Genomic DNA, 24529 nt, shown 5'->3' on the forward strand with positions numbered 1-24529 from the left:
CACAGTCCAAAAAGTTTGCCCACCCCTTAGGAGGCAATACTTTCCCTCTCACAAGCACAGAGTCTGAGTGTAGCAAAAACTTTTAATAAAAGGAGGGAAGTAACTCAGCATTAATTTGGGAAAACACCACAACTAGGGTTCATAAACATAAAACATGAGCAAAAGACCCACCCCTCAAGTAAGTTCCCTCAGCATTAATTTGGGAAAACACCACAACTAGGGTTCATAAACATAAAACATGAGCAAAAGACCTACCCCTCAAAGAATCAATCCTGAAGCACTTGCATGAGAGGAAATTGATCAGGAACAGCCAGCATGGAGTCACCAAGGGAAGGTCATGCCTGACTAATCTAATCGCCTTTTATGATGAGATTACTGGTTCTGTGGATGAAGGGAAAGCAGTGGATGTATTGTTTCTTGACTTTAGCAAAGCTTTTGACACGGTCTCCCACAGTATTCTTGTCAGCAAGTTAAGGAAGTATGGGCTGGATGAATGCACTACAAGGTGGGTAGAAAGCTGGCTAGATTGTCGGGCTCAACGGGTAGTGATCAATGGCTCCATATCTAGTTGGCAGCCGGTATCAAGTGGAGTACCCCAAGGGTCGGTCCTGGGGCCGGTTTTGTTCAATATCTTCATAAATGATCTGGAGGATGGTGTGGATTGCACTCTCAGCAAATTTGCGGATGATACTAAACTGGGAGGAGTGGTAGATACGCTGGAGGGGAGGGATAGGATACAGAAAGACCTAGACAAATTGGAGGATTGGGCCAAAAGAAATCTGATGAGGTTCAATAAGGATAAGTGCAGGGTCCTGCACTTAGGACGGAAGAACCCAATGCACAGCTACAGACTAGGGACCGAATGGCTAGGCAGCAGTTCTGCGGAAAAGGACCTAGGGGTGACAGTGGACGAGAAGCTGGATAAGAGTCAGCAGTGTGCCCTTGTTGCCAAGAAGGCCAATGGCATTTTGGGATGTATAAATAGGGGCATAGCGAGCAGATCAAGGGACGTGATCATTCCCCTCTATTCGACATTGGTGAGGCCTCATCTGGAGTACTGTGTCCAGTTTTGGGCCCCACACTTCAAGAAGGATGTGGATAAATTGGAGAGAGTCCAGCGAAGGGCAACAAAAATGATTAGGGGTCTGGAACACATGAGTTATGAGGAGAGGCTGAGGGAGCTGGGATTGTTTAGCCTGCAGAAGAGAAGAATGAGGGGGGATTTGATAGCTGCTTTCAACTACCTGAAAGGGGGTTCCAAAGAGGATGGCTCTAGACTGTTCTCAATGGTAGCAGATGACAGAACGAGGAGTAATGGTCTCAAGTTGCAGTGGGGGAGGTTTAGATTGGATATTAGGAAAAACTTTTTCACTAAGAGGGTGGTGAAACACTGGAATGCGTTACCTAGGGAGGTGGTAGAATCTCCTTCCTTAGAGGTTTTTAAGGTCAGGCTTGACAAAGCCCTGGCTGGGATGATTTAACTGGGAATTGGTCCTGCTTTGAGCAGGGGGTTGGACTAGATGACCTTCTGGGGTCCCTTCCAACCCTGATATTCTATGATTCTATGATTCTATAAGTTGGGCAGTGTCCTTTTCCCCTCAGGTTCTTAAGTCCAGCAACCCAAAAGTCTCTTTAACACCCCCCATCCCTTCTTTGCACCCCACTCACAGTTGTTTTCCTTGGCCAGTGCAGCCCCAGAGTTCAGAGGTTCATCCGCAGAGTTTACCTCCCACCCTGTGTGGAGGGGAGTGGGGGTAAGGAGGCACCTTACACGCTCCACTGCCCAGTCACTCACTCATCGCCCCAACAGCCGATTGCTGTGCCTCTCTGTAGGGCTCTGCTCTGACCCTCTCTGCCAGCCGCCCTGCTGTCCGCTTGCCATGCCTCTCCACCAGCCACCCTGCTGGCCGCACCTCTCTGCCAGCTGCCCGCATTAAGATGTCTTCAGGCCCCACACTTAACACAGCTCTTAGTGATTTCAGCTGTTATTGGGGGAGTCTCACTGCTAGAGCACACTAGGCACACTCTTGCAATAGAGACATTGTTCCAAAGTAGGTCTCCCCGCTCCATCTTTGGCTGCATGCCAGCGGCAGCTCGGCTCTCCCCGCTCCGTCTTCGGCGGCTCGGCTCTCCCCGCTCCGTCTTCGGCGGCTCGGCTCTCCCCGCTCCGTCTTCGGCGGCTCGGCTCTCCCCGCTCCGTCTTCGGCGGCTCGGCTCTCCCCGCTCCGTCTTCGGCGACTCGGCTCTCCCCGCTCCGTCTTCGGCGGCTCGGCTCTCCCCGCTCCGTCTTCGGCGGCTCGGCTCTCCCCGCTCCGTCTTCGGCGGCTCGGCTCTCCCCGCTCCGTCTTCGGCGGCTCGGCTCTCCCCGCTCCGTCTTCGGCGGCTCGGCTCTCCCCGCTCCGTCTTCGGCGGCTCGGCTCTCCCCGCTCCGTCTTCAGCGGCACGCAGGCGTCCGCTCGGCTCTTCCTGCTCCGTCTTCGGCGGCACGCCGGCGGCAGCTCTTCTTCCTTTTTTTTTTTTTGTTTTGCTTCTCCAGAGCTGGCCCTGTGGGTGCGCATTCAAAAAGTTTGGAGACTCCTGGTCTAGTTTGCTGACGTCTTTGCATTGCAGGGTAATGTGGGTGAGGAGATGTGGGGCTATAATGAGGGCCTGTAATTCAGCCGTGGTTTCAATGGTTTTAATCAGTTTTTACTACTCTCAGTTTGTCATGGGTGTTATGCGATTATTAAACTGTGCTCTTCTGGTCCCTGCTAGCAGCTGCTCTGTCCAAGGTCTCTTGATTACAGGTCTCTCAGACTTCCAGGGACACAGTCTTCACTCCCTGAATTCCCAGCAGCAACAGAGTACCTCTAGCCCTGCAGCCCTTTTTATGTGAGCCTCCTGGGCCATGATTGGCTGCTCCTTGCAGCCTCTCTCCTATTGACGGCTTCCCAGACAGCCTCCCTAGGGCTCTATTAACCCCTTTTATGCCAGTGTGGGTAAACTCTCCTATTACCGTCAATCTAATAAGAGAGACTGGCTTAGCTGGCCAAGACTCTATTTTGCAACTCTGGTGTAAGTCTGTGACTAGAGAGACAACTAAAAGCACTTCCCTAAACAGCCTGATTCTGGTACAAGTTTGGCAGGTCTCAGGGTGGCTGACTGGACCATGGGCTGGGCTTGTGCTTCTCCAACAGTAAGTGTGCAAATGACAGTCAACTCCAGAGACAGACGCTGCCTTTTCTATCTTTGTTGTTCTCTTCTTTCCTCTTTTAGACTGCAGAACATAAGAACAGCCATACTGGGTCAGACCAAAGGTCCATCTAGCCCAGTATCCTGTACTGACAGGTTTGGTCACAGAGACCCCCTTGGGACTGTCACCTGATGTGGTGAAATTACATCTGAGCCCATTTTCCCTGCCAGCTTGGGACTTCCAGAACCCTACCTTTTTGAGCCAGACACACTAGCCTGCTGAAACACAGACCCAGGTCTGGCCCCGCCCCCAAAGCTGCAGACTTAACTGAAAACAGCTCAGCAGGTTACCTATCTCTAGCACCCGGACACCCAACCAAACCCCAAATAAACCTGATTTACTCTGTATAACTCGTATACAGGGTAAACTCATAAATTGTCCGCCCTCTATAATTCTGATAGAAAGAGATGCATAGCTGTTTGCTCCCCCAGGTATTAATCACTTACTCTGAATTTATTAATAAACAAAAGTGATTTTACTAAGTATAAAAGGTAGGATTTAAGTGGTTTCAAGTCATAACAGACAGAACAAAGTAAACCACCAAGCAAAATAAAATAAAACATGCAAGTCTAAGCCTAATACATTAAGAAACTGATTACAGGTAATACCTCAACTTCAGAGATGTTCCAATAAGCTTCTTTCACAGACTAGACTCCTCCCTAGTTTGAGCCCAATCCTTTCCCCCCTTGTTAGTTCCAGCAGACATTTCAGGTGGGAAGTGGGGTTTTCTCATGACTTGCAGCCCCTTTTATAGTTTTGGCACCAAGTGGGAATCTTTTGTCTCTCTGGGTCCCCATCCCTCCTACTAAATGGAAAAGTACCAGATTTAAGATGGATTTCATTATCAGGTGACATGGTCACATGTCACTATAAGACTCCTAGTCTCCATTCTTCCTGGGTTGGCCCACACATACACCGGAAGGCTTGCAGGTAAAGAAAGCATTTACAACCAATTGCCCTAGTCAATGGGAGCCATCAAGATTCTAAACCGCCATTAATCGCCCACACTTTGCATGATTACAATAGGACCTCAGAGATATAGTTCATATTTCTAGCTTCAGATACAAGAATGATACATGCATCCAAATCGGAGGATCATATTCAGTACTTTATAACCTTCATTATGATACATTACAAGAGACCTTTTGCATAAAGCATATTCCAGTTACATCATATTCATAAGCATACTTCCATAAAGCATATGGAGTGCAACGTCACACCTGTCTTCCAGCAGTGGCCAATGCCAGGTTCCCCAGAAGGAATGAACAGAATAGGTACTTATTGAGTGTGTGTTTGTCTTGTTTTGTATTCTGAGAAATGGGTTTAGACTGTAACAGCAGCAACACTGACAGCTGCAGCCCATCTCAACTCACTTCTCATTTCCCCCAAAAGGACAGTAAATACAATTTTTCCTACTCTCTAAGAGACTGCCACATAGGGAAGGGAAAGGAAGGGAGGGTTCCTTTTAAAGACTTTCCAAAGCTAAGGGATCAAGGCTTAGTGTTAAAATGACAACCTTATTTAATACTTTATTTTGTAAATGCTAATTGTTTTCCTTCTTGTTCTGTATCCTTAATAAAAGGTTATTAAGATTTTGAATGGTGGGTTTGCCAGGGGACTAAGCAGGCTGAGGTCTGTGTACTTGGAACCCTGAACCATGTTTAAAACTATGAATAGTGTACAGGGACCCTTGAACCCAGGGAGTGGCATGCAGATAAGAAATGAGAAGCAGGGCTTCACTTCCGCACTGAGCTGCCTCTGACCCACGCAGAACCAGAGGACACATCTGGGAGGGGGCTGCAGATGGTGCTTCTTCCCACAGCCTGCAAGGTAAGTGACAGGCTTTTCCTGGGCTCTTTCCACCTCCCTCCCCCACGGAGGAGAGCTGGAGGCCTGAGATTGGGGTGGGGTGGGGGCAGAATCTCCCCAAAGTGCAGTTTTGGGGAGATTCTGGGGTGGGAGGCAGACTGAAAGAGAACGTGAGGGGCGGGGTGGGAGGAAGCAGTGCAGTCTGTGACGCTGCAGCAGGGCTTTTCCATTCTCTGCCAAGGAGTCCGAGATAGTTACATGAACTCAGTAAAGGACGTCAGAAAACAGGCTTAAGTCAGCCCCCTGAGGGCTCTTTGAAGGGGACAGGGGACCAGGACTACACCCAGCCCTGATGTACACACCTCGTATCCTTTGCAGATCAGCACAGCAGGGGCTTGTCATACTTACTCATCACTGGGTTACATGAGCCCAGGGAGCTGCATGGAGTGACACTTGGATAGATCTGACCATTGATTTAGAGCAAATGAAAGGGAATGACAGGGAACGGAAACATGTTCTATTTAGAATGGACCATTTAATATAAAGCATTCTCTAAACCACAGTTCTCCACTCAAATCCTGATGTAGTCAGAACCCACTTTGATTTAACAAAGTTATCTTGCCAGAAGGACACCTTATTTGCAAAGGTGGAACATTGGCCCCAGTAGGGACTGGTTGCCTCATTGCTCAAGCACTATGGAGCCTTTCCCCTGCAGGTTTCCAGTTCGATTCCTACCCAGCACAATTAGGATTAAAAGTTATTCCCATCTAATGGTTGTCTGGGCGCCTGGAGATGAGTTTGGTGGGTCCAAATTCCAGCTCCCACATCACTGGGCTTAACACTGGATTGTGAAATGTACCTGCGCCAGCTTTGATCAAACTAGCAGGCTAAAAACAGCAGTGTAGCTGCAGTGGCACAGGCTAGCTACCCAGGAACATATCTACGGACTCAGACAGGATGTACTCAGATGGCCAGCCCATGTTACCCCCCCAGCTCACTGGCTGCACTTCTGGTTTTAGTGCAGTAGCTCGCTCAGGGCTAGCACATGTAGCTCTACCCAAGCTGGACATTACACCTCCTGCTGCAGTGCAGATGTACCCTGTATCTTCCGATGTGTTTGTACAGTGCCCTGCACAATGGGGTCCCAATCGTGGGTAGGTCCTTTAACAAGAGCTCCTGCAGCAGCAGCTGAAAGCTAGTGCTGTATCCCGAATGGACTGTACGGGACCAGAATGCCCCCACTGGGGCGACCTCGCACACAGGTCTGAGGTCATGCTGTTTGGAAAGTGCTATTTTGTTCCACAAAATGGCACCCTCCATGCGGTGTGACCTCGCATGTGTGTTGAGTGCAAGGACATGTTTTGTGGAGGATGCTATTGTGCGAGCAAAATGGCATCCTCCAGGCTGCAAAAGTGCCGGAATACCATTCTGGAGTATTCTGGCTCCATCACCCCTGCGGCTGAAATGGCCCAATTGTGAGAGTTGCGTGCACTAGGTGTCACACCTGGTGGGGCTGGTGGGAGAAGGTCAGCAATTTGCAGACAGACCAAACCCCATGATGTCATCATTTTTTAATTTCATCATGTTTGAACTTTTGGCGTTAGCAATACCGCGGTTCGTAGAGCTTCGTAGAGCTTGCTGAGGTTTGTGAAGGCGAATCCCTGGATTGATGCTGAATGTTATTAATTCCGAGACAGGAGCCCTTTATGGAGGGCATCAACTGTCTTCATAGATTTCTCCGAAGACCTAAAACACTAAGAACAAAATGTGAGACTGTCTTAGCTGTAGAGCGAAATGATCTCCCTGCCTCTGACTGACGAACATTTTCCTCTCCGTAAACTTTCCAGAGAGAAAACGGCGCAGAGGGAATAAAATGGCTTCCAAACAAAGGTCTGCGGCAACCGAAGGTGAGTGTGACTGATGGGCATATCTCACTATTAATCAAGAATTAAAGGAAAGTAATATAATTAATATCAATCAACATGGATTTATGCAAAATAGTTGCTGTCAACGTAGCTTGATATTTTTTTGATGAGTTTTGTTGATAAGGGTAATAGTGGTGATGTAATATAATTAAGGCTTCTGTAAGACATTTGACTTTCTACCTCATGATATTTTGATGAAAAAACTAGAAAGATATAAAATTAACATGGTGCACAGTAAGTGGCTTAAAAGCTGGCTAACTGATAGGTCTCAACATGTGATTGTAAGTGTGGAATCATCGAGCTGCTGTGTTTTTAATGGGGTCCCGCAAGGATCAGTTCTCAGCCCTATGCTAACTGACAGTTTACCAATGACCTGGAAGAAAATATAAAATCATCATTGCCAAAGTTTGCAAATGACACACAAATTGGGGGGTGGTAAATAATGAAAAGGACAGGTCACTGACACAGAGCATGGCGCAAGCAAACAATATGCATTTTAACATGGCTAAATGTATACATATTGGAACAAAGAGTGTAGGCTGTACTTACAGAATGAGGGACTAAACCCTGGGAAGCAGTCACTCTGAAAAAGATTTGGGGGCACCTGATGGATAATCAGCTGAACATGAGGTCCCAGTGGGATGGTGTGATTAAAAAGGGCAATTGTGATCCTTAGATGCATAAACAGGAGAATCCTGAATAGGAGTAGAGAGGTTATTTTATCTCTATATTTGTCACTTTTATGACCAGTACTGGACTCCTGTGTCCAGCTCTGGTGTCCACAATTCAGGAAGGATGTTGATAAATTTGAGAGGATTCAGAGAAGAGTCATAAGAATGATCAAAGGATTAGAAAACAGGTCTGATAGTGATAGACTCAAAGAGCTCAATCTATTTAGTTTAACAAAGAGAAGGTGAAGGGGTGACGATCACAGTCTATAAGTATCTACACGGGGAACAGATATTTAATAATGGGCTCTTCAGTAAAACAGAGAAAGGTCTAACATGATCCAATGGCTGGAAGTTGAAGCTAGAAACATTCAGAATGGAAATAAGGCGTACATTTTAACAGTGAGAGTCATTAACCACCATGTGCTGTGGTGGATTCTCCATCACTGACAGTTTGTAAATGAAGACTGGAGGTTTTTCTGCTCTAGGAATTATTTGGGGGAATTCTGTGGCCTGCATCGTACCGGAGGGCAGACTGGATTATCACAGTGGTCCCATTTGGCCTTGGAATCTGCGAATCATGAACAAAGCAGCACTGCTCCTACAGTAGAGCTCAGCCCCACTGCCATAGCCCCTGCCCCATTCCTTACAGCGCTTCCTCCTAAAGGACTACACCTAAGGGTGCAGAATGCAGCAGCCCACCTCTTAGGTGATGCTCCTTGGTGGCAGCATGTTTTACTCGTGCTCTAATCTGCTCTGGCTACTGATTGGTTTGTGGGTTGAATAATATAAGGTGCTGGATTTGATGTGTGAACTCCTAGGTGGGGCTGGGACCTTGCTGCTTGAGTGACCCCCTTTCTTCTTGTACCAGATGGGCACAGCTGTGATAGGCAGAGGCGCCTGAGCTAGTCCCCCTTGGTTTTAAGGAGAGGGGGCTGGCAGCTGAACACTTCCTGTGAGGGGCCCTCCGCTGGGGAACAGCTTTCCCACCAGCCTGAAATAGACCAGGTCTATTGACCTTCCAACCATGCTGCAAGAAACATCTGTTTCCGTGGGGTGTGGAAATCCAGGGGGCAGAAGGGAGTTTGGTGCTCAGTGGACAATCTCATGCTGTTTTCAGAATATCTGGTTGGGGCATGGATATTTTTAGTAAAAGTCATGGACAGGTCTCCGGCAATAAAGAAGAATTCACGGAAGCTCGTGACCTGTCCATGACTTTTATAAAAATATCCATGATAACATGGGAAGGGACTGGGTAGCTGTGGGGTGGCTGGGGAGCTCTGGGGCCCCCACCACCCATGGGGGCTCAGACCTCCAAGGTCCCCTTGCCCCCATGGCAGAGGGGAGCTTCAGGGTCCCCCTGCCCCTTCCCCAGCAGTGGGGAACTGTGGGAATTGCCTCCCCCACATTTGGGAGCTGTTGGGATCCCCCTGCCCGTTCCCCAGTGGTGGGGAGCTGTGGGAATCACCCTGCTGCCTCCACATTTGGGAGCTGTGGGATCCCCCTGCCCCATGGTGGCGGTGGGGAGCTGCTGGGATACCCCTGCCCCGCGGCGGGGAGCTGCCAGGATACTCCTGCTCCATGGCAGCAGCGGTGGGGAGCTGCAGGGATCCCCCACCCACGGCGGTAGTGGGGAGCTGCCAGGATCCCCATGCCCCGCGGTGGGGAGTTGCCAAGGTCGTCTGCCTCGCGGCGGCAGCGGGGAGCTGCTGGAGTTTTCCTGGCCCCATGGCAGTGGCCGGGGAGCTGCAGGGGTCCTCCTGTCCCGTGGCGGTGGCTGGGAGCTGCCAGGGTCCCCCTGCCGCTGCAGCTGGAGGGGAACTGCGGGGATCTCTCTGTCCCCCACAGTGGTTGGGAAATGCAGGGTACACCCCTGCTTGCAGTGGCGGGGAGCTGCAGGGTACCCCCCGCTGCCCAGGGCAGCTGGGAGCTTGTGGGCACTGCTGCCTCAGGCGGCGGGGGTACCTCACAGCTCCCTTCCACTGCAGGAGGCAGCTCCCAGCCACCAGGGCTGAAGTCACAGAGGTCTTTGGAAGTCACAGATTCCATGACTTTTGCGACCTCCGTGACAAAATTGTAGCTGTATTTATGATCTGTATTACTGCTGCAGCTAGGAGCCCCAGTCATGGATCCCCAGTCCGTTGTGCTAGGTGCTGTACAAACTACAGCCTTAGCTACGAGCCACTTCTAAGTTTTTTTTATAATTGAATAGTCTAATCTGGGCAAAGGATGAGAGGAGAGTATCTGTGAGCTCCCCACAGCTCATGCTCCTGCCCAACTCCCTACTGCATCAACCACTGTGACCACAGCGGAGTGTGACTGACGGGCTCCTCTCATTATGGACCAAGCAGCACTCTGCCTGCAGTACAGTTGAGCTCTGGGATTAGAGATCACAGAACGGGCACGAGTCCATGCCAGTCAGTAAGAGCCACGGTGTCTAAGTGCTGGTCCTCTCCACAGGTGATGTTAAAGCCTTCAGCAAACACATGGATAATTATAGCCCTTGGGAGCTGAGGAGGCTGAGCGAGCACTTCCGCCCTGACATGGTCTATGTCATAGAGAACAACATTCCCATGGTGCTGCAGGAACTCATCCACGGACGCGTCATCACTGCACAGCAGGCCCAGGTACAGCACCCTGCATACAACAATGGACTCCCGGCTAAAGCTGCCATTCCCATTTCCCTAGAGAAACCTTGTCTGTGGATATCAGGGCAGATAGGGTTTGTGCACACCGAGTTGTCTTTTTCCAGGGCAGGAGAGTGTCTAGGGCTGCTGCTGGCCATACATGCCATGACATGCAGAGATAACAACAGGCTCCAGGAACTTCTGCTGGGGGACTAAGCATGCTCAGTAACACTGCTGAAGCCAGCTGCCCACACTCTGCTCCCTCTCTCCGCGTGGGCTGCACAGCAGGCTCCGATCGAACTGCCCAATAACCATAGACCTGTTAGAAGCGAAGGCAGCCGGCCAGGTTTATTGTCGACAAAGCACAGTATTAGTGCCCTATACTTGCTACAAGTACAAGTACGACATGTATGCCTGTGACAATGGACGCAGGTCAGTCAGTGGCAGGACTTTCCACTGCCCCTGAGGCCAGCCGAAGACACTCCCTCTGAGGCCTGGTCTACACTGTGTGTGTGGTTTCAGAGTAACAGCTGTGTTAGTCTGTATTCGCAAAAAGAAAAGGAGTATTTGTGGCACCTTACAGACTAACCAATTTATTTGAGCATAAGCTTTCGTGTGCTACAGCTCGCTTCATCGGATGCATACTGTGGAAAGTGTAGAAGATCTTTTTATACACACAAAGCATGAAAAAATACCTCCCCCCACCAGCAGGAGAGTGGGGTGGGGGGAGGTATTTTTTCATGCTTTGTGTGTATAAAAAGATCTTCTACACTTTCCACAGTATGCCTCCGATGAAGCGAGCTGTAGCACACGAAAGCTTATGCTCAAATAAATTGGTTAGTCTGTAAGGTGCCACAAGTACTCCTTTTCTTACTGTGAGTGTGTGGATCTAAGTGACGCAACTTCAGCTATGTGAATAACATAGCTGAAGTCGACATACTTAGATCTACTCAGCGCAGCGTCTTCACTGCGGTGAGTCGACAGCTGCTGCTCCCCCGTCGACTCCGCCTGCACTTCTCATGTCGGTGCAGTACAGGAGTCGACGGGAGAGTGCTCGGGGATCGATTTATTGTGTCTAGACAACCTGGCGGGTAGTATAGGCATACCCTGAGATACCTCTTTATACACCCATACAAACAAGCTACATATTGCCCCTCTGATGAAGTTAGTTACTGCCCCCTAAGGTGGTTTGTTACCACCCATTACCTTGTACTTGTTGGTTTGATCAAAACATCTCTATCCATCACACTGAGGGCAGGGTGACCAGATGTCCCAATTTTACAGGGACAGTTCCGATTTTTGGAGCTTTTTCTTATATAGGCTCCTATTACCCCCCACTCCCTGTCCCGATTTTTCACACTTGCTATCTGGTCACCCTAACTGGGGGTCAGTGTATCCTTGTATCATCTTTGGGGAGTGTGTTTGTCCCATACTTGGTATCGGGATGTTCTGGTACCATCCTTCCGGAATGTGTTTGCATGAGTGTCCTATGCCAAGCACTTCTCGGGGATGTGTGTGTTTTTGTTAAACCAGCCTTGGTCTTGCCACATTCTGTGAGCCTGCACGCAGACAGAGCCTGACTTCTGCGCACAGCCTGTCTCTTGCTCACTTTGCTTTATATTAGGAAGGCTTGACCGCTACTTTAGTTCAGGCCTCAGGCCCCATATTGGGCTCTGACACAAGGCTTTGTGTCTCAGGCTCCCTTTCAGCTACAGCAGGCATGGGTCGGCTCTGTCTCTGCATGCAAAAGTGTTTTCTGAAAGAGAAACAATCCATTCATTCCATTCCCTTAATTATAATTCCTGAGGAGGCCACTAGAGGGGTCTGTAAGAGTAGGACCCCCTACCCCACACCTCTCCTAGCAATGGAAATGCTTCAGTGTCCCAAATCTCGGTTGATTTGGGGAGTGAGAGCGGGGGGTGGTCTATCAGTGCCACATGCAGCCTTTACTCCATCACCAGGTCACTCTGCTATGGCAGAGCCTTTTGTTGCCCTTATAATCATGGACTAAGTGCCCAGATGGTCACTTTCAGGATGTAGCCCTTGGCCATAGGATGTTATGGGCCACTGATAAGGCCTCAAGTGGAGTACTGGGTCCAGTTCTGGGTACCACACATTGGGAAAGATGTGGACAAATTAGAGACAGTCCAGAGAAGAGTAACAAAATTAATTAAAGGTCTAGAAACCATGACCTACTCTGAAAGATTTTTTTAAAAGGGTTTGTTAGGTCTGGAGAAGAGAAGACTGAGGGGGGACATGATAACAGTCTTCAAGTATGTAAAAGCTTGCTGTAAAGAGGAGGGTGATAAACTGTTCTCTTTAACCACTGAGGATAGGACAAGAAGCAATGGGCTTAAATTGCAGCAAGGGCAGTTTACGTTGGACGTTAGGAAAAATTTCCGAATGGTCAGAGTGGTTAAGCACTGGAACAAATTACCTAGGGAGGTTGTGGAATCCTCATCATTGGAGGTGGTTAAGAACAGGTTAGACAAACACCTGTCAGGGATGGTTTGGATAATACTGAGCCCTGCGTCAGTGGTAGAGACTGGACTAGATGATCTATCTAGGTCAGAGGTGCCCGCGGGACCGTCCTGCCCAGCCCCTGAGCTCCTTGCCCAGGAGGTTTGCCCCTGGCCCTTCCCCGCTGTTCCTCTTCCCACGCAGCTAAGCCGCCACGTGGGCAGCGGGGCTGTGAGCTCCTGCCACTCTGAGCGGCATGGTACAGGGGTAGCAGTGGGGGGGTTGGGTAGCAGGTCCTGAGGGGCAGTCAGGGCACAGGGAGCAGGGGGTGGTTGGATGGGGTGGAGGTTCTGGGGAGATCAGGGGTTGGGGAACAGGGGGGATTGGATAGAGTGTGGGAGTCCCAGGGGGCCTGTCAGGGGGTGGGGGTGTGGTTAGGTTGGGGAGTCAGGGTACAGGGAGCAGGGAGGGTTGGATAGGGGGTGTGATCCAGGGGGGCAGTTTGTGGCAGGGAGTCCCAGGAGGAGGCAGTCAGGGGACGGGAAGTGGGAGGGGGCGAATAGGGGGCAGGGGCCAGGCTGTTTGTGGGGCACAGCCTTCCCTACCCGGCCCTCCATACAGTTGCGCAACCTGATGTGGCCCTCAGGCCAAAAAGTTTGCCCACCCCTGATCTAGGTCCCTTTCTGTCCTCCATATCTATGATTCTATGTCACTCTTCTGATTACTATTATAGAAGCTCCCCCTCCCCTGCCCTGCCATTGCAGTCTGCTTCTGATTCTTCCGCCTCTTGTGTCCCTCTGTGTTTTAGGATTATAGTGGCTGGGAGAAGAACCATGACTCAACCAGCACCGCAGAGAAGCTAGTGGGTGATATTTTCGCTGTGAGCTATGCTGTGAGGCTGGGTCTCTGGGAGTGTCTGTTTGCTCTGCAGAGCAGGTGGGCTCACCCTAATCTCCATGGGATGCTGGATGAAATAATTCAGAATGGTAACGTAGTCATCGCACAGAGTGGGAAACAAGTCAACTGGGGGAATCCATGGGAACCTATGTTCTTCACTACAGGCTTTTCCTTGTCAAGCCCTCAGATCAAGGCTGTTTTCTGTGGGGTTCATTAATTAATCATAAGCTATGTCTTCACTGCATGCTAAGCACAGGGTAATTTAACCTGTGGTAGTCTAACTCACCATAGTGTGACCACACTACGATGCTGTCATGCCCTGCGCCTGCACTGGTGCCGTAGCGGGCTGTGACACAGCTATATGGGCATGTATGCCAAGATCCGTATGTGATGGTTCTTGGGGTACCCAGTAATGTAAGTCACCCCTCTGCCTCCACCGTGAGGGTGTCTTGCTTGTACTTAACTGGGTGTCAGCTCCCTGACACCATGAGCCTATTACCACCTGAGCAACCTCCTCCAGGCTATGCCCCCTTACATTGCCTTCAGGCTAACACTAGGTGCACCCCAGTCCCTGAGCCCCTTTGAAGCGTCCCCCTGGAGTGTCCAGCCTGTCCTCCACTGAACACTCTCAGTGATACCAGGTCTGCTGTCCCCAAGAGAACAATATAAAGTATATCTCAGTTATGTCATATTCATATCATAAGCATATTTTCATAAAGAATATGGAATGACACGTCACAGGAAGTAATTGGGCAGTGTGATTACTAAGTGCAGGATAAAGGGGTGTCTTCCTTACCTTCTTATATCTCCCGAAGTTTATTGTTTGTCACCAGAGTCATGACAACCCCCATAACTTATTCTTTGGTGAGCTGCCTCCCTGTTGACTTCATATGTAAATAGAGTTTCTATTGTCTTGGCTTACAATGTTTAATTTACATGTGGACAGGTAAATAAACATCTTTGATCTGATAGAAAACCTATTTGTCAACTCTGCCTTGACACAGACTTTAGGAACATATTTTCAGTATACCTCGCAACTCATAGAATCATAGGACTAGAAGAGACCTCGAGAGATCTTCTAGTTCAGTCCCCTGCACTCAAGGCAGGACTAAGTATAATCTAGACCATCCCTGATGTGTACTTCTCTAACCTGATCTTAAAAATCTCCAGTGATAGAGATTCCACAACCTCCCTAGGTAATTTATTCCAGTGCTTAACCACCCTGACAGGAAGTTTTTCCTAATGTCCAACCTAAACCGCCCTTGCTGCAATTTAAGCCCATTGCTTCTTGACGTATCCTCAGAGGTTAAAGAGAATAATTTCTCTCTCTTCTCCTTGTAACAACCTTTTATGTACTTGAAAACTGTTATGTCCCCCCTCAGTCTTCTTTTCTCCAAACCCAATTTTTTCAATCTTCCCTCCTAGGTCATGTTTTCTAGACCTTTAATCATGTTTGTCACTCTTCTCTGGACTTTCTCCAATTTGTCCACATCCTTCCTAAAATGTGGCACCCAGAACTGGACACAGTACTCCAGTTGAGGCCTAATCATCACAGAGTAGAGCAGTAGAATTACTCCTTGTGTCTTGCTTACAACACTCCTACTAATACAGCCCGGAACGATGTTCGCTTTTTTTGCAACAATGTTACACTTTTGACTCATATTAATTTTGTGATCTACTATGACCCCCAGATCCCTTTCCGCAATACTCCTTCCTAGGCAGCCATTTCCCATTTTGTATGTGTGCAACTGATTGTTCCTTCCTAAGTGGAGTAGTTTGCATTCGTTCTTATTGAATTTCATTCTATTTACTTCAGACCATTTCTCCAGTTTGTCCAGATCATTTTGAATTTTAATCCTATCCTATCCAAAGCACTTGCAACCCCTCCCAGCATGGTATCAGCTGCAAACTTTATAAGTGTACTCTCTAGGCTATTATCTAAATCACTGATGAAGGATATTGAACAGAACTGGACCCAGAACTGATCCCTGCGGGACCCCACTTGTCATGTCCTTCCAGCATGACTGTGAACCGCTAACTACTCTCTAGGAATGGTTTTCCAACCAGTTATGCACCCTCCTTATAGTAGCACTGTCATAAATATAAAGGGAAGGGTAAACACTTTTAAAATCCCTCCTGGCCAGAGGAAAAATCCTTTCACCTGTAAAGGGTTAAGAAGCTAGGATAACCTCGCTGGCACCTGACCAAAATGACCAATGAGGAGACAAGATACTTTCAAAAGCTGGGAGGAGGGAGAAGAACAAAAGGGTCTGTGTCTATCTGTGTGATGCTTTTGCCGGGGACAGAACAGGAATGGAGTTTTAGAACTTAGTAAGTAATCTAGCTAGATATGCGTTAGATTATGATTTCTTTAAATGGCTGAGAAATTAAGTTGTGCTGAATAGAATGAATATTCCTGTCTATGTGTCTTTTTGTAACTTAAGGTTTTGCCTAGAGGGATTCTCTATGTTTTGAATCTAATTACCCTGTAAGGTATTTACCATCCTGATTTTACAAAAGTGATTCTTTTTTACTTTTTACTTCTTCTATTAAAATCCTTCTTTTCAGAAACTGAATGCTTATTCATTGTTCTTAAGATCCAAGGGGTTGGGTCTGTGGTCACCTATGCAAATTGGTGAGGATTTTTACCAAACCTTCCCCAGGAAGTGGGGTGTAAGGGTTGGGAGGATTTTGGGGGAAAAGACATTTCCAAACAATGCTTTCCTAATAAAAATAAACCCAGATATGGTTTGGTGGTGGCAGTGGAAGTCCAAGGGCAAAGGGTAAAATAGTTTGTACCTTGGGGAAGTTTTAACCTAAGCTGGTAAAAGTAAGCTTAGGAGGTTTTCATGCAGGTCCCCACATCTGTACCCTAGAGTTTAGAGTGGGGAAGGAACCTTGACAAGCACCAACTAGGTTGTATTTCTCTAGTTTGTTTGTGGGGTCATGCAAGACCGTATCAAAAGCCTTAGTAATGTCAAAATATACCACATCCACCGCTTCCCCCCATCCACAAGGCTTGTTACTCCCTTCCTCCCTGAGCACTCCCTTCCTGGACATTTTCTACTTTCTGGGCTAATCCAGCCCATTTCCTGTCTATCAGTTATGCACAGCTTGCCCCCCAGGTTTAGTGTGGGGCGATTGAATTGGCGATCCAGTGATCAGAGTCCTGGTCTACCTGCTGCTGCCCAGCACTCCATCACAGGGGCACGGGAATGTGGGGAGCAGGAAGGAGATCGAAGGGGGAATACAGGGGAATGGGAGGTACAGAATAGAGCAGCCAGTAGCAGGGGAGGGCAACACAATGGTTCTTTGGGTCCAATGTCACTGAGACCTCATTAGCCTGCAGGTCCTGAGATCCAAAACATGGAGCCCCACAGGTGGAATTCAGAGTTGGACTGGATCTATTGGAGCTGCTAACGTACAAGCATTGGGTACACTCTTCCATGCCAGCTAACCGTGCAGTCTGTATCTCTCTCTCTGTTTAGGTCACAATCTGTTACTGGAAATTCTCCTGAATGAATCAGGACACGCCCTTGACCCAGAACTGAAAGGTACCGTGAGGGAACTGAACTGCACTTAACTCTGCCAACACTGTGTCTCTTGTCAAGCCAAGAAGGGCTCGATCACAGGCCTGCCCTGGGGGCAATGTGGAGGCTGCTGGCCCCAGAGGGAGTGCTGAGAGGCGTTGTGCTTCAATGGGGCACAGTTCCTCTTGGAGTTCCGCAGCCTGTGGGGGAGCATGTCTTCTGCTTCCCCCATCCAAGGGATGCAGCATATACCCGTGTGTCCAACCAGCTCTGGTGTGCAGTATAGAGGAAGGACAGGACTATAGCCTTGCATCCTGCCTGCTCCACTGGGGGTTTGTATCCCAGGAAGCACTAGGAGGGAGCAAACCTGGTCACACTGTCTGAAGTGGCTCATGACTGTGAGTGCGCACCTCAGGGCAGACTGTCAGAAAACAGAGAAGAGACCCCACACTGGTGGTGTGTTCTATGATTAGATTGCACCAAGCCAGTGACAAATATGAACTCTTGGATCACTATCTCAGTCTTACCATAGAGTCACAGACAGTCCCCTTAGACTCTCTAGTCTATCTTGCCACCCAGACAAACTGGACTTTGTGATAAAAGGTCACTTAAACCAGAAATCACACCACATCAGGTTACTGCCAGTCCTAAGAAACCAGTCACTTACCCCAGATCAATGGGTACTCTAGATCTTAGACCAAAGACAACATTGGTAGCCAATTCTATAGTAAACTAAAGCTTTATTAGCTAAGAAAAGGAAATGAGAGTTATTGAGAGGTTAAAGCCAGTAAACTATGCACACAGGTGAGTCACAGTTTGTAATTCAAAATGGTGGCAGTGATGTAATAAACTGCCAGTTTCCCGAAAGTCTTTTCTGGGTATCCAAATTGTCTCTGGGGATCTCTGCTTTGCCTCTGTCCCTCTGCTCAAGTGCAGGGATTCTGGTAAGTTTCTGTTCCCTACTGGATTACATGAGCTGGACCAGGTAGTGCAGCGGTGCCCTGTCAGACTCAGGGCAAATTCCAGTAGAACTATTCATGATCAGGCCCAGCAGAGGAGAGAGGAGATGAAACAAGTGAGTCCAGAGCAACCATCCACCTAATTCCCTCACCATATTGTCTGATTAGAGTACAATTTAGAGGAGAAGTTTTTCTATCAAAACTTCCATTTACTAACCCTCAAAAAACAAACAGTGATGAGGTGAGGGAGAGGGGAAATAACCATATTTCTCCTTTTCAGCTTGTCAAGTAGAGCACAAAGACAAACTCTGTGATCTCACAGGGATGATGAAGGAAAACAAGATGTCAGGGCGATCTGAAGGACAGATTTTCCCCATCTCTAACCGCTACGTGGAGCTCAAGGTCATCTCAGACCGTCACTTCAAGAAGCAGACACACCAGGAGCACGAGGCCCTAGCAGCAGCTGGGGAGCTGAATGAATATCGCCTCCAGAGAAGAATAAAGAGTGAGCTGGAGCGCATCACCCCTGACCGGCTCTTCCGCTGGTGCTTTCGAACCCACCATGTCCCCCTGTCTGTGATGGTGAGCGGAGTAGCTGGCGTAGGCAAGACAACCCTGGTGCAGAAATTCATCTTTGACTGGGCAATGGGGAAGCACTACCAGAAATTTGCCTTTGTTTTCTTCTTCAAGTTCCGGGACCTGAACACTATTACTCAGAAGAGAAGCCTAGAGTCTCTGATCTGTCAAACATATCCGCACCTCCAGGACAAGCTCCCAAGAGTCCTGGAAGACCCTGAGAAGTTGCTCTTCATCTTTGATGGCTTGGATGAGAGCAAGACTGATTTGAAATTAAGCAGAGGTGGATCCCAGGAGCTGTGTATGAACCTGGGGGATGTGAAGCCAGTTACTGTGATTGTTGCCAGCCTGCTGAATCAGACTCTGCTGAAGGGATGTTCTGTGCTGCTGACCAGCCGCCCCAGCAAGTTGACCAGTTTGGAGGCTGGAGTCTTCCATAGGGTGGCCAGTATCGTGGGCTTCCTCTCCAAGGAAAGGGAAAGATACTTTTCCATGTTCTTTGGAGACGAGCGAGCCTCTAGAGAGGCCTTTGCATATGTGAGGGACAGTCAGGTTCTGTACACGCTGTGCTACAACCCGTCTTACTGCTGGATCACCTGCATGGCCCTGAAACCCTGCTTCATGGCCGCGGCAGGGAGACCACAGCCTGCACCCAAAACAGTGACCCAGCTCTTTGTCAGCTACGTCACCCATATTATGGCCAATCACACCCAGGAGCGGCCTGAGCCTCAGAGGATGCGAGATACATTGGTAAATGTCGGACGGTTGGCTGAATATGGCCTCACATATCGCACACTTGTCTTTCAGCCGCACTACTTAGAGGTTGCCAATGTGGAGTTTTCTCCCTTCCTCAGTGGCTTCTTGGTGGAGAACCCTCAAACTGATGACTCTGCCCAGGTGACCTACTCCTTCCTTCACCTCACTATCCAGGAGTTCTTTGCTGCCCTCGTGCATTATCTCGATTACAAAGAGGACAAGTTCAGAGACACAATGGATAAAGCCAGGTCCTGTAAGGAAGGTGATTATGAGATCTTCTCTCGCTTCCTGGTTGGCCTCTCCCATCCTGCAACCAAGATGCCCCTGGAGAAATATGTGGGGAAGTTCTCTGCAGAGGCAACTCGCAAGGTTATTGAGTGCCTCAGTGAGATGAACTATGAAGAGCTGCAAAGCAGAGAAGATCCTGAAGGGAAGAGAAGGCTGATGAATTTATTGAATTTGCTGTTTGAATCCCGGAATAGCCAACTTGTGCGTGATGTGTTGGGCAAAGATGCCCACATGGACTTCTCAGAGTTATACCTCATGCCAGTGGATTGCACAGTCCTTGCTTATGTTCTGAGTTGCTGTGAAGAAATACAACGCCTAACCCTAGATTCCTGCTTCATCCAGAACGAGGGCCTGGAGCGACTCAGACCGGAGATGCACAAAGTCAGAGAACTGAGGTAGGAAAAGAGGTTGTATATAAAGTTGAAAATATCAGAGACTTGACATGTCAGTGGCCTCAGCAGTGCTGTCAGGCAGACAACAGTGTTACTGATACAGAGGTTACACCATTCGGTAACATACCACCAAACCCATCCTATCATAATGAATATGTATACGGGGCTAATTAAGATTACACAGACAACCTTAAATACTGGCATGTCAGTGTTCCCTCCCCACTCTGAGCTCTAGGGTACAGATGTGGGGATCTGCATGAAAGACCCCGTAAGCTTATTTCTACCAGCTTAGGTTAAAAACTTCCCCAAGGCACAAATACCTCCTTGTCCTTGGAATGGAATCGCTGTCACCACCAAGTGAGTTAGACAAAGATTTAGGAAAAGGACCACTTGGAGTTCCTGTTTCCCCAAAATATCCCCCCAAGCCCCTTCACCCCCTTTCCTGGGGAGGCTTGAGAGTAAACAACGTGAGCATAGACCAGACCCTTGGGTTTTTAGGGTACTAAAAACCCCAATCAGGTTCTTAAAAACAGAACTTTTATTATAAAGAAAAAAAAGTAAAAGAAACACCTCTGTAAAATCAGGATGGAAGATAATTTTACAGGGTAATAAGATTTAAAACAGAGGATTCCTCTCTAGGCAAAACTTTAAAGTTACCAAAAACAGGAATAAACCTCCCTCTTAGCATAGGGAAAATTTACAAGCTAAAACAAGATATACTCAAATGCATTTCCTTGCTATTACTGACTATTTCTGTAATTTTAGATATATCATTCAGTTGGAGCTGGATTACTTGGTCTGTCTCTTTTTGTGTCTCCAGAGAGAACACACAAACACAAAACAAAAACCTTCCCCCACAGATTTCAAAGTATCTTCTCCCCTTATTGGTCCTTTTGGTCAGGTGCTAACCAGGTTATCTGAGTTTCTTAACCCTTTACAGGTAAAGGAGGGACTTTATGCTACCCTTAGCTGTATGTTTATGACATGGCATTTCCTAAATTTTGAGTGCTTCACTTTGCAACCTTAATAATGTTCTTTTAACTTAGACCTGTGTTTTGTGTGTGTAATTTCCTAGGTTTTAGAAAAAGCAAACAAACACCCCCCCCCACCAGAAATCCCATCGTGTTGCCTCTTATTGACAGCCACATAGGCTATTAGCAGGGTCTAGATCCATTGCACAGACCTCTACCACTTGACCTAACTGAGTAACTGGTAACAGTAGTAGGTTGTCACCCACTGTATTGTCTCTAAGGATGACACCCCTTGCCACTGGATTTTACAGCTATTTGCTGACAGCGAGGAATGGTTAGACTCAGGAATCTTGGGGTCCATTCCAGACTTTGGAGGGGAGTGTGCTCTAGTGGGCACAGACTCTTCTGCTGTTTTCCTCCATCCTATCACAGTCAGGTCAGGTCTCTTCTCTACCTGTGGTCCTTGTTCCAGTTCCATTCTCCTTGTCATAGAATCATAGAATCATAGAATATAAGGGTTGGAAGGGACCCCAGAAGGTCATCTAGTCCAACCCCCTGCTCAAAGCAGGACCAATTCCTAGTTAAATCATCCCAGCCAGGGCTTTGTCAAGCCTGACCTTAAAAACCTCTAAGGAAGGAGATTCTACCACCTCCCTAGGTAACGCATTCCAGTGTTTCACCACCCTCTTAGTGAAAAAGTTTTTCCTAATATCCAATCTAAACCTCCCCCACTGCAGCTTGAGACCATTACTCCTCGTTCTGTCATCTGCTACCATTGAGAACAGTCTAGAGCCATCCTCTTTGGAACCCCCTTTCAGGTAGTTGAAAGCAGCTATCAAATCCCCCCTCATTCTTCTCTTCTGCAGGCTAAACAATCCCAGCTCCCTCAGCCTCTCCTCATAACTCATGTGTTCCAGACCCCTAATCATTTTTGTTGCCCTTCGCTGGACTCTCTCCAATTTATCCACATCCTTCTTGAAGTGTGGGGCCCAAAACTGGACACAGTACTCCAGATGAGGCCTCACCAATGTCGAATAGAGGGGAACGATCACGTCCCTCGATCTGCTCGCTATGCCCCTACTTATACATCCCAAAATGCCATTGGCCTTCTTGGCAACAAGGGCACACTGCTGACTCATATCCAGCTTCTCGTCCACTGTCACCCCTAGGTCCTTTTCCGCAGAACTGCTGCCTAGCCATTCGGTCCCTAGTCTGTAGCTGTGCATTGGGTTCTTCCGTCCTAAGTGCAGGACCCTGCACTTATCCTTATTGAACCTCATCAGATTTCTTTTGGCCCAATCCTCCAATTTGTCTAGGTCCTTCTGTATCCTATCCCTCCCCTCCAGCGTATCTACCACTCCTCCCAGTTTAGTATCATCCGCAAATTTGCTGAGAGTGCAATCCACACCATCCTCCAGATCATTTATGAAGATTTTGAACAAAACCGGCCCCAGGACCGACCCTTGGGGCACTCCACTTGATACCGGCTGTCTACCCAGTCCCAGTCCCAGTCTCCACTACTCAGGCTTCACCTCCCAGTCTCAGTCACCTTGCCCAGCCAGTCCTAGTCAATCCCTCCAGGCTTGCTGTCCAAGTCCCACACTCCCCCACAATCCCAGTCTCTCCCTTTCCCTAAGCCCAGTCCCAGTCTCCTTGCCCAGCCAGTCCCAGTTCCCAATGCCCGGCTCCTTGTCTGAGCTGTCTCTCCCCTCTGCCGACACTGGTTTCCAGTTCCAGTTTCCATCTATGGGCTCCTCATTCAAACTCAGTTACTGCCCTGCCCCAGGCGTCCCCAGCTCCTTATCCAGTTTCTTTGCCCAGCAATCAGTCTCAATCTACCCTATCCGCCACCAGCTCCCAGACTCCTTGCTCAGCCAGTCCCAGTCTCCCCTCAACTCCCAGTCCCAGTCTCACCATACTCCTTGTCCCAGGCTACTCCTTTCCTTCATCCTGGTCTGGCTTTTGTCTTTTCTGCATTCAAATCAGGCATCCTCCTCCTCTGTGCAGCCTGGGCCCCAGCAGGAGAGATAATGGGGACATTGATGGGCTGGTTCCTTGCTCCGAGTTCTGGGTTTTGGTTCCACCCCAGCCCAGAGCAGCTGAAATCATGTTCAGTTTAGCTCTGTGGGGATGGTGCATGAGCAGTCTGGGCAGCACTAGGAGTGGAGAGAGGCTGGAGCCTGCTCAGCGAGGATGGGATCTTGGGACCTTTTAGCTGTTAAGCTCTACCAGTCCCTGCTGAGCATGTGCAAATTGTAATTTTTCATTTGTAACAGAGTTGGAGATGGATTCCAGAAGTCCTGCTTGTCAGTTTTGTGCCTTATCCACAGGTCCATGCTGTCTTAGTAAACAGTACTCCTCCAAGGGACTGAAGAGGAAGCTCAGCCCAGGATTTCAGCTTTGAAGCTAACACAATGTGTCTGAGTCCAAGCCTGTAATTCTCTCTATTCATTTCCCCCCCAGCCTCTCAGACAACGATTTGAAGGATGATTCAATGAAGAATATTTGCTCTGTACTAAAGCATCCAAACTGTAGGCTAGAAGACCTGAGGTAACGTCATGCTTGTTTTCTGTCTGTGTCCTCAGAGTAATTCAGTGTTTTTGATTTCCAAATAAGTGATATGCCTGCAGTTGTACTGTCTTGTTCTGCGGTCTTGTCCTATCTTCAAAAAGCTAAGTGGCATTGGACCCGATGAGTGACTCACCAGGCAAAGTTGGCTTGCTGCGTGAAGTGGGGATGATCACGTACTATGTGGCCTGGCACTCTTCCCTTTCAGTCACTGCTCAACCAATATCCCAGCAAGGGCTTTGCTACGGAGACACAAAACTTAGGTCCCTCCTGGGTGCTTGTGACCATTAAAGTTCCCGTGGCGGCCTTCACAAGATTAGAAGCATCAAATCTCATGACCTGGTCAAATTCTAATTGGATTTGTTGAACTCTGTTTCCCTAAATGCCCTCCGCTGTTTCTGTTTGTTAGAAAAGTCTTCACTAATTGCTCTAGCCTGTAAGTGATATTGCTGTATGCTGCTACGCAGCTTCTGGTCCCCACTGCAGAGGTGACGGCTTTTCAGTACGGGGTGAAATGATTCCTGTAAATAATACTATACTGTGTTAATTCTGAATGTCCAAATTAGGGAATAGTTAAGATACAAACTACTCTTGGCTTATAAAATATTGAGGGTCATCTTACTGGTCATTGGAGAAGCATAATTATTCATAGATTTGCAACAACATACTGGATTTTCCCTGTACCCTCAAAACTGGTTGAATACATTTCTATATGAAAGGAATGCAGCTGAGATAATGGCTCAGGATTTTAGTAAAGCATTTGATACAGTGTATCTCAACATCTCATTTGAAAAATTAATTTATATTGGTTTGGATATGTCAGTATATAGCATGAAAGTGGGCGGAAGGGTAATGATAAACGGCCGATCAT

The 24529-nt window shown here is 48.3% G+C and overlaps 1 protein-coding gene across 2 annotated transcripts in view; it reads left to right on the forward strand.

Moving 5' to 3' along the window:
• The first annotated feature begins 1251 nt into the window (after positions 1 to 1251).
• The window catches only part of LOC125626181 (NACHT, LRR and PYD domains-containing protein 12), a 30849-nt gene continuing 7571 nt past the window's right edge, over positions 1252 to 24529 (forward strand). The window contains exons 1-7 of one of the 2 annotated variants that reach the window (XM_048828899.2): positions 1252 to 5062; positions 6889 to 6948; positions 10095 to 10261; positions 13530 to 13707; positions 17107 to 17172; positions 18388 to 20122; positions 23554 to 23640. In XM_048828899.2, coding sequence (XP_048684856.2) covers positions 6915 to 6948; positions 10095 to 10261; positions 13530 to 13707; positions 17107 to 17172; positions 18388 to 20122; positions 23554 to 23640 — 2267 coding nt within the window. In that variant the 5' untranslated portion in view covers positions 1252 to 5062; positions 6889 to 6914. Of the gene's footprint in view, positions 5063 to 6888; positions 6949 to 10094; positions 10262 to 13529; positions 13708 to 17106; positions 17173 to 18387; positions 20123 to 23553; positions 23641 to 24529 lie in introns of those variants that run through there. The other variant, XM_075122962.1, reaches the window with a different exon arrangement.

The sequence above is a fragment of the Caretta caretta genome, chromosome 24 (genome assembly GCF_965140235.1).
Source record: "Caretta caretta isolate rCarCar2 chromosome 24, rCarCar1.hap1, whole genome shotgun sequence".
NCBI lineage: Eukaryota > Metazoa > Chordata > Testudines > Cheloniidae > Caretta > Caretta caretta.